Genomic DNA, 10,581 nt, shown 5'->3' with positions numbered 1-10,581 from the left:
CTCTGCTCCCCCCACCAATCGCGACTACACGAATCTCAAAGCAAGACTCAACGGCTGATACCGATTCTCGCACGACAATCGCCATGCGGACGCCGCGCAGATTCTCCTCGCCACTTCCTCGGCCAATAAGAAACCGACACGCGTCGCGCTCCCGCCGAGGCCAACTCAAATCGCCCCCCTTCGACGTTCTCCTCCTCTCTCTCTCTCTCTCTCTCTCTCTCTCTCTCCTCAAATCCCTAATTCGATCACATCGCCCCCAAAATCACATCGCGTTCGCACGAATTAGGCCCCAATTTCGCCGCATCGAGGCGTAGATTTCGTCGATTAATCGGGTAATTACGTCGCATTTCCTACATCGATCTCTCAATTTTATCTATTAATTCCCCAATTCAAATCGCTCTGTGTTCTTCTTATTAGGGTTTTGTATCTCCTCCGATACCAATCACATAGCAATTAGAGAAACATCTTCTAGTTTTTTTATATATGAGGGCGATTATTTTGATCTGGAATTTTATTATAGTTTGGTTTGAGATCGATTGATAATACTCATTTTTCCAGAATCTTAACTCTGTGGAGTAATGCCCTTGTAGTACTCGATGAAATGTGTGATCTTTATCTTTCAAAAGCATAGATTTTTTGGACTATTTGAACGTAAATTAAGCTGCAAAGTGTGATTTTTTAACCTGCGAAGGCCGATATAGTTTTAATGAGCAAGATAACTCATTTTTTGCGTAAATCGCTGGCGATTCGTTCTTCAGGGGATTGGTAAGAAACTGCATTGCGCTGTCGTTTACGCGGCAAATGGTCGGACTTGTTGATGGATAGGAAGAGACGGAGATGGAAATCTCTGCTCTGCTTACGTCCGCCGGCATAAACATCGGCCTGTGCTTGCTATTCTTGTCGCTGTACTCGGTCTTGCGGAAGCAGCCGGGGAATGTGAATGTGTACTTTGGGCGGAGACTCGCCCAAGAGCATAGCAGGCTCCAGGACCCGTTCACCTTGGAGCGATTAGTGCCTTCGCCGACCTGGATAGTAAAAGCATGGCAGTTCACGGAAGATGAGATCCTCCAGGCTGCTGGTTTGGACGCTGTGGTGTTCCTCCGGATACTCGTTTTTAGGTGAGTACTGGAGCCAACGTACTCAAGATAACAGTGATTTATGCTTTTTTGATCATGTCCTGTAGTGTAAGCAGTGCTATGTTTATTTAGTTTTAATTCTGCTACTCTTTGAGGTTTGTTTTGTCAGTGATTTGGCATTTATTTTAAACTATACCATGTTCGCTTTCTTGTAGCAGTCTCAGATGAGACAACTCCTGTCTTTGAAAGAGTCCAATTAAGTAAACACAAGAAATGGAACAATACGCTTGCAAACTCTGCACAACTTTTGCGAATCAAATCAAAGGAAAACACACACAAACATGAAATTCACCGGAAGAAAGCAACCAGTACAGAAATTTAATTGGAAGAGTCGAAGCCATCCAACTCACTCTTATCTAGTAGGCTTGTGCGGATTTTTTAAAAAATTTTACTTTAAAAGTTCTACTATGATGAATTATCAAAACAAGATTCTTTTTAAGATAGTATAGCTCTAAATTGGGTTAATTCTATGTTTTCTAGTCAATCCCTAATCCACCTGGCCCACCAGTTCTAACGCCAGTACCCTTAAACATGGACGAATAGGCAACCTAATCTGATTGTGTTTGCTTCTGCTTGGTGCCCAACAGTGAGATTGTGCTGAATCCCCTAATTTATCATTTGTGAAACTGGTTAAGATTGTAATTATTCCCTTGATATCTGATTATACTGAGATTTGGTTGTTTCTTTTATTCATGCAGCATACGTATCTTCTCTATAGCTGCTTTCGTTTGTGCGTTTGGGGTACTTCCTGTTAATTATTTTGGACAAGAAATGCGTCACAAACATATTCCTTCAGAACCATTGGATGTATTTACCATCGCAAATGTCAAAGATGGGTCAAGATGGTAAGGATTCAAGTTATCCTCATGTATCAGTTAGTAAAGCAGAGATTCATTCATGAAAGCTGGTGGTTATGCAAGCTTAGTGCGATTATTGCTAGAGTGTAGAAAAATTGTTTTTCTTATTGAATCGCAAGCCTATAAGAAATAAACACACACACACACACAGTTACTATACTATCTAGAGTACCGACGCACTACTAGTCTCGTTTTCAACCTTAGGATGTTCAAATCAACGATCCACACTATTAAATATAATATAGGGTAATTGAAGTTTTAAGAAATAAAATTTCATATTTTTTCGGCATCGTTTATTTTATGATGAAATTATTTCAAAATTGCCAATTTTTAATGGCTACTATGACGAGTTTGTAGTTTAACGGTGTAGAAGAATTTAAATTAATTCAAATTTTGATAGAAAATATTTTGAACTATCTAGATCAAGGTAGACATCCTTGATCTTGAATTTAAAATTCATATCCTTCTTTTTTTTTTAAAGATTATTCAATTTTTACCATTCATTTTGACATTATTTGCTAAGTAAACAACGTCGAGAAAAATATAAATTTTATACCTAAGAATTTCATACACCCTAGATCATATTTAATATTGTGGATCATTAATTTGAGCACTTTAAGATCGAAAACAAGACTTTAATACCAGAACCCTGGTACTATAGATAGTATAGTAGCCTAGTTTTATATATAAATTTATATCCTATTGTTGTCTTTTGCATATTTGTAGTTAATTTTATTCAGCTTGAAGTTTTGTTCTCTCTCACTAAAATGTGATAATCTAACTGTAAAGTGTGCTAAACTTTCAAATTTTCTCTTCACTAAACTTTCATGTAGTTTTCTACTAGAATTTGCTGTAATTTGTTGCAGAAATCATTGGCCAGGATAAAGTAATTCTGGATTAGAGCAGCTACTAATGGGGATCTCCATTTTGTTTTGCAGGCTTTGGGTTCATTGCCTTGCACTGTACATAATAACTTGCTCAGCATGTATTCTTCTTTACTACGTAAGAATTTGTTTTAGATGGGTCCATGTCATTGAGAATCCTTCTAGTTTGTGCCCTAAGTACCTTCATGACAAGTTTACAGCTAATTTCTATTTATGATGTTTAGGAGTACAAAAGAATTTCCAGAATGAGGCTTGCTCACATAACTAAATCTCCTCCGAATCCTAGCCATTTTTCAGTTCTGGTTCGTGCCATCCCAAAGTCGAAAAATGAACAGTTTGGAGATATTATCAGAAACTTCTTTGTTAATTATCATGGATCGAGTTACTTGTCGCACCAAATGATATACCGAAGTGGGAAAGTTCAGTTAATTATGGTGAGAGTTTAATACTCGGTCAATATAGTGCGGAAAAATTCATAACTGATAAGCTTACCTTAATTTGGTTATTATGGGATAATTAACTTTTGATCGAACTTTTCTACTTGCAGTCTAATGCAGAGAAGGTTTATAAGAAGTTTGTACGCCTAAAGCTCACTGCTTTTGATCAGAATGGCAAACCCAGCATATATAGATGTGGACTTTGTGGAGGAAAACCTAATAATTTTCACCTCTACCGTAACGAATTTGAGTTTGACTCTAAAAAGACAGACTGTACCAGCTCAGATATAATCAGTGAGCAAAAGGTTTTTTTTATTTTTGTAACATCTTTTACTACTGCATTTCTGTTGTATTTTCTATTCTACCTTTGACTCGTATGCAGATCTATTCTGAACTTTCTTGCTGCTGTATCTGGTGTTATTGTATTGTTTGCTTTGTGTACTTTGATCACTAAATAAAAAAGCCATATGTTGAGAGGGTTAATAACTATTTAGTCTGGCTTAGAATAAATTTCACTAGCTGCAAAAATAGGACTCTGAATTGGTACTATTGTTTTATTAAAAATGCAATCAACTGTTTCTACTCTTTACAAATGATTCAACCATGCCACAAAGCATGTTATGCAGATTTAGTCTACTATATCATCTCGAATCTGCTTCGTAGGTTTGGGCTTTAAAGTCCCTTATGTCCAACAAGGGCAAGGAGAATCAAAGAACCCAAGGATGACAAAAGTGTGACAATGCAAAAGTGTTAGGAGGAAAGGTATGCCATACAAGATGGAAAGTCACTAATCATTGATTTTATTGGGTGCACCTTGCTTTCTCAGAATAGTTAATCTAAAGGTATAAAAGCTTAATTTCAATTGCCTTAGAATACCCATCCATCATATTATTCTCAGATACCTTCCTGACAAAATTTCTGGTGGGATAGTCAATAATAATAGGCAGATGAATCTTATAGAGAAGTAAGAGCTAGTTCGGCTGGAAGGAAGAGGTATTAGCTCTTGATGATTTGCAATATCACCATGATTAATAACACTCTCGGGGCTAGTACAAATTATTGGCTATTGTCCACAAGGATCTCAGATTCTATTTAGCCTTATTTGCCAAATTCATCAAATTCCTTTGGAAAAGAGTAAAAAGTTGAGTAAGTACTTTTCTTCGCATTCTAAATTGCAGCAGTCACAAGATGAAACTGATGACTAGATATATCCTTAACAACAAGCTGTCCATGTAAACTTCTATTGTTTTATCCAAACATATGTGTCTAAATCAGGGGAAGAGGAACATTAAAGTTGACTCTTGGAATTTCCTGTCTAGTATCTGGATTTAGCCCCATGTCATTTGATAGCTGCTTATGACAACTTCAATTTTCGCTCTCAATCATGCATCTATTCTGTTTGTTTCTTTCTTTTGAACTTGATTGTTGTTGGGGACTTTTTCTTATTTTACTTCAATGTTAGAAATTCTTTTCTTCATTTTCATCTTGCAACTTGTTATGAATCTTGCATCAATAAGCTACTTAAAAAAGCTACATTGCATAACTACGCCCTGCACTATGTTCTTGAACTGGAAAATCTCTAACCAAAGCATTAGTTACTATGTTCTCTTTCAGTTTGATGATAGAGTTAGTTGAATTGTATGTAGAATGTATTACTAATTTTGAGGTATGGCAAGTAGTTTTAATTAAGCCATGCGGTAGAAAAGCAATATTGATTCGTAATATTTCCTAAACAGGACTGTTCAGCTGCTTTTGTATTCTTCAAGACACGCTATGCAGCAATCGTTGCTTCACAAGTTCTTCAATCATCGAATCCCATGTTATGGGTGACGAATTTGGCACCAGAGCCGAATGATGTCTATTGGTCAAACCTTTGGATTCCGTACAGACAGCTTTGGATCCGTCGTATATTAACTCTCGTAGCCAGTGTCGTTTTCATGTTTGTGTTTCTTATTCCCGTCACATTTGTGCAAGGTCTAACCCATCTGGACCAATTGCAGCAACTCTTCCCATTTTTTAAAGGTATATTCAAGAAGTAAGTATTCTATTAGCTTTTTTTTTCGAGGCACCGTTTTGGTTTTTCATTCATCAATTTCTTTTGTTTTTTTTTTTTCCTAATTCAAGTTATTAACCAAAGCCAACTGAAAGTCTGTTTGTCTGACAGCATTACATGATGAAATTATTTGTCTGTTATTTTTCATCTTTTGGTGCTCTGGTAATAGCACCTGTTATTAGCATTAATTAGGCTAATCTATTGGAGGTGACAGATTCTATTGGTGAAAGAGGTGTCAGAAGAGGTGCTTTCAGGGCGGGTTTGAGCAATAACCTTGTAGAGAGATAAGAAGAGAGATTGAATAAAATAAAATAAAATAAAAGGAGGGTTTAGTGTTGAAGCTACTCTGTAGAAGGAGAGAAATAGTTTGTAATTTCTCTATTAGTTAGCGTATCTGTTCTTCCATGTTTTTTGAATTTTTCTCATTTCATTTCTGCCTCTTTGTTTGTAGCTTTTGCAATCAACTAATAAGCATTTGAGATTTTGATAAGAACCCCAACAAGTGGCTTTGGGCTTTCTTAGCAAACTTCCTACAATCGCCTATGCTTAAGTAGATCATTTGACTGACTGATAATTAGAAAGGTATGATTCTAATAGTTGTATTAGGCAGCAATTTTTTTAGGGCCAGCGGAGGGATAACCCGAGCTATTCTCATCTTAGACAAACTTTCAGAGGGGATCAGTTGTTTATTTTTTAACTCGGTTATTCTATAATAATTTGGGAACAACATTTCAGCTCTTCCTCCAGAATAGTTTTGACCCTACCTTTATCCCCGATATACCAAACTAGTTATTCCTCATCGTTACCATTTTCTCCTGATGTTAGCTGACTCTGTTCATGTTTATTTTGGAGGATAGAAGGATAACAAAGAGGTACCAAAAAAAAAAAAAAAGGAAATATTTTTTTAAGATTAATTGTCCTGTCTAAATCTATATCAAAGAAATAGACATGCATATGAATTAGCTTCTTGGTTTTCAGAATATGAACTGTTGCATATTACAGTTTTATACAAATGTAATCTAGTGTGAATGTTGTTAAATATAGGTAGTGGGTTGACATCACTTCTCGCAAGTACATCATTATGCAGAATGGTGGTTTCTAATGTATTGTAATCGCCTGGCATGTGTCCTGCTTGTTCTTCTGCAATGTACAGCCATGAATATTTTCATTTAATGTTGAATGAGACATTATTATTTTTCAAATAGAGTTTCTCTAAAATGCAAGTGTCCTCGTGGAAGGGTTAGAAGCTTAATAATTAATGTTCGAATGCCAATGTACAGGCCTTTGGTTATCAAGGTTGTGTCAGGCTATCTACCAAGTGTCATTTTGCTCTTATTTTTCTACACCGTTCCTCCGATGATGATGCTATTTTCTGCTGTGGAAGGACCTATTTCTCACAGTGGGAGGAAAAAGAGCGCGTGCTGCAAAGTATTATACTTCACCATTTGGAATGTCTTTTTCGTAAATGTCTTATCTGGTTCTGTCATTAACCAGCTGAATGCCATCTCCAGACCCAAAGACATACCCTCCCAGCTTGCTGAAGCTGTACCCAAGCAGGTGCTTAGATTTCTTCCATGATGGTGAACATCTTGATATCATTATATTTCACTGCACAAAACAATATTCGCTTTTCTTCCATATGGTGCATATCCTGAACATTAGATATCTTTGCACAAAATAACATTCATTTGCTGAGTTAATAGCTCTTGCAAATTTGGAGTGTGTAAAATCTTGGCCATGTTTTCTGCAGATTAAACAGTGTCTTATAAAGTTGACCCAAATTTGAATTTAGCCCCTGAATTTTGTTGGGTGTAACTATGAAGTCCTAAGTCTACTGTCAAATAAAAGACCACACAAAACATGAAGCTGATATGGCAGTATTTTAGATGGTAGACTATCAAAAGGACTAAATTGTGACCTATAACAAACTTCACAACTAGATAGTTTAAATTGAAGGTGTACGACACAATTGAAATATGGATTAAACTTCTAGGACTGGATCGTTTTGTAACTCCTCTGTAATATAGGTTTTCATCAACTCATACTGTATGCGTTGTCTTTCATGCAGTATTAGTTGGCACAGCAGCTCCTTGTGAGCATATTGATAGAAAACATTTGATTTATCAGCTAATGCTCATTCTGTTCGTGAATACAGGCAACATTTTTCATTACTTACGTTCTAACGTCTGGCTGGGCAAGTTTATGTTCTGAGATTATGCAAGTCTTTTCACTAACCTATAACTTTGTGACAAAATATATACTTCGATGTAAGGATGATCCAGACTCAATTCCATCCTTTCCATATCACACTGAAGTTCCAAAGGTTCTCTTGTTTGGTTTGCTTGGTTTCACCTGTTCCATATTGGCACCTCTGATACTCCCTTTTCTGCTCATATACTTCTGTCTTGGTTATGTGGTGTATCGCAACCAGGTGATGGTTTTTTATCAGTTTGTGCTTCTATGTCTTTTCACTCTATTGTTACATTCAGACAATATTTACTTCAATCTGTGTATATTTTTGGGAAAAAAATCATTGATTTAATATTCTAACTGCAGCATGGACTACGTAGATTAACTTGGTTAATTTTGCCACTTGCTATTGCTGACGATTTAGTTTGCAGCATGATTATAAAATATCACTGATAAAAGTCCTTTGATTGGTGATAAGTCCTTTGATTGGTGTCTTTAACAATTTAGTCCATGAAATTTATCCCATGATACAAATATGTCGTCAACTAGTCTACAATCTAAACGAAATTAATATCAACATCATCATCAAGCAGGACCAAACTAAAAAAAAAATGCCATGTCAGCAAAATCTAATAATGATACTGATGTTTCTCAGATGGTAATCTAAGGAGGATTTAATTGGTATTTATGAAATTCTAAGTAAGACTCTGAGCATTTAATTGAATAGCTCAACTGAATTCCAAGGATAGCTCTAAGAGTTAATAATGAGACATGAGATGCCTTAGGACATGATGCTGGCTAAAGGTTTCATGACCAAGTATGTTAGTTTATGCAAGATTAACATTTGCAGTCTTATTCTGCCACAAGTTACAATTATGGGTTAATTGCTACAGCTCCCTGTAAACATATCGAATTGCAGATATATCCCTACAAAGTTCAACTTTTTATTTTTATCCCTACAAAAGTCCTGACGTTTCGAAATATATCCTTATTGTTAGGATCCGTCAGAAAAATATAGTTTAGACATAAATAAAATACTTAACTCTGGTTAATGAATGAGTTAAATTGACCTTTTTATCTCTCTTATATTATTGGGTAAAATAATTTTTTTGGAGGACATTTCTATATAATTCTACCAATTGGGACTTTTGGAGAGATATATTTATAAGGGCATAAATGTCATTTCACTTATGCGCTGTTAAAAAAATAAATAGTGCTCTAACAGTAACAAACCAGAGAGGCAAATATGAAAATCACTAGACTTTTGCAGGAATAAAAATGAAAAGTTGAACATTGTAAGGATATATTTGCTATTCGATACGTTTACAGGGAGCTGTATGCAATTAACTCTATCTTTATTGTCTTCTGCAATGTACATTTGAACACGGGCTTCTAAGTTTATGCACGTCGTAACATTTGGACTTATTTGACAGCTCTTAATTGAATGTAGATGATAAGATCTTATGTGCATACATTAATGTGCATTGCAAACACTTGTTCCTAGCTACTCCTCGTCAAAACAGTGATTTCCAACATACACTAATCTTATGATTTTACATTTAAAATTAGCAGATTCTGAATGTCTACTGCTCCAAATACGAGACAGTGGGAAGAATATGGCCCATAGTGCATAACACCACTGTGTTCTCTCTACTGCTTACCCAGATCATAGCCATCGGGGTTTTCGGCATAAAGCATTCCTCAGTAGCTTTGGCTTTCACCATTCTTCTACTGATCTTTACAATCCTTTTCAGCGAGTACTGTAGGCAACGCTTTTATCCCATATTCAGGAGCTTCTCTGCACAGGTTTCCTTTCTTTCTTAAATTTTCTTTTTGTGTGTTATGCTCTTTCCTTGAACTAATCCTGGTAGGTTAAAAGATAATTGCTATGGTTGAGCTGTGGCACCAGCCATTATCCTATGAATCAAACTATCTGTTCTGGCCTAGTGGCTTGTTGGCTTGCCTTCTGGAACAGCTTCTAAAACCCATGTCTAGACTAGATTGTGCATCACGTTGGGACCGAACCTGGCTTACGGCCAATCGCAATTACATAAATCCAAACCCCCTCTTTTGGGTAGAAAGATACTGCAATCTAAAATCTGAAACTTAAATTTGAAACTTCCACTTTGACTACTGTAGAAAGCAGTTGCTGGATGGGCTATCACTAATCTAGAAAGTGATTTATTTTTCAACCGATCTATTCAAGCAGATCATGCAACATTACCATAAGCCAGACATGGCATTACTAAGAATTTGATGCTTTATACAAGAATGGCATATAATAACACAGATATCACTTTATTTGTCCATAAACTGAAAATGTTTTTGTACTGAAATGAGAAGTTGTTGCCTCTAGGATCTCATTGATATGGACAGAGAAGATGAGCAGTCCGGGAAAATGGAGGAAATTCACCAGCAACTACTCACCGCCTACTGCCAGTTCTCTCCTATGAAAGCCACTTCTAACTTTTGCAGCGACATCTCGACGAACGGCGAAGCATCCGGAGAGATCACTAGCAAAGATTAACAGGTATTCGATAGCGAACCTAAGCAAAAGACTCTTCAATACTATGTGAATGATTTTATCTGCAGATAATCTTTCATTTGTTCCCCTAGTTTCTCTTACTCACTTCTGTAATCATCTGTTCTTTGCAATACTATTGGGCTAGAAATGAATGTAAATTCAAACATGTTAGGAGGTGACAAGCTCATTAAAAGAATGAGTTAAAGAATCAATATTTCATCAATCCAAACAATGTCCAAACAATTTGTTGCTAATAAGTAATGCATGTATATAGCAAGATATTAAGTCATCCTTCATGGAGACTATATTATGATCAGATAACCTGTTATATTGGACAATTCATTGTTATTCGTACGAAAAATTAGCGAAAATATAAAAGTCTAAGCTCGTTAAAAGAATAACTTAGAGATCAATATCTCATCATTGATAGTTCCAAACAAATTAAAACTAATCAAATTTATGTATATTATCAATCCATTACAAGTCTAATTATACTCATT

At 36.0% G+C, this 10,581-nt stretch overlaps 1 protein-coding gene across 1 annotated transcript; it reads left to right on the top strand.

The window, feature by feature from the left end:
* On the top strand, nucleotides 203-10,361 carry LOC109709411 (CSC1-like protein RXW8). Its single transcript, XM_020231648.1, has 11 exons — nucleotides 203-332; nucleotides 759-1,118; nucleotides 1,835-1,981; nucleotides 2,932-2,995; nucleotides 3,102-3,311; nucleotides 3,425-3,619; nucleotides 5,051-5,349; nucleotides 6,648-6,924; nucleotides 7,523-7,798; nucleotides 9,130-9,363; nucleotides 9,914-10,361. Exons 2-11 carry the CDS (start codon nucleotides 838-840, stop codon nucleotides 10,082-10,084), a joined length of 2,154 nt encoding a protein of 717 aa, XP_020087237.1. The 5' UTR covers nucleotides 203-332; nucleotides 759-837; the 3' UTR covers nucleotides 10,085-10,361.

Source organism: Ananas comosus, linkage group 1 (genome assembly GCF_001540865.1).
Source record: "Ananas comosus cultivar F153 linkage group 1, ASM154086v1, whole genome shotgun sequence".
In the NCBI taxonomy this organism is placed as follows: Eukaryota; Viridiplantae; Streptophyta; class Magnoliopsida; order Poales; family Bromeliaceae; genus Ananas; species Ananas comosus.
The sequence above is the reverse complement of the archived record's forward strand: the minus strand, read 5'-3'. Positions and strand labels throughout refer to the sequence as shown.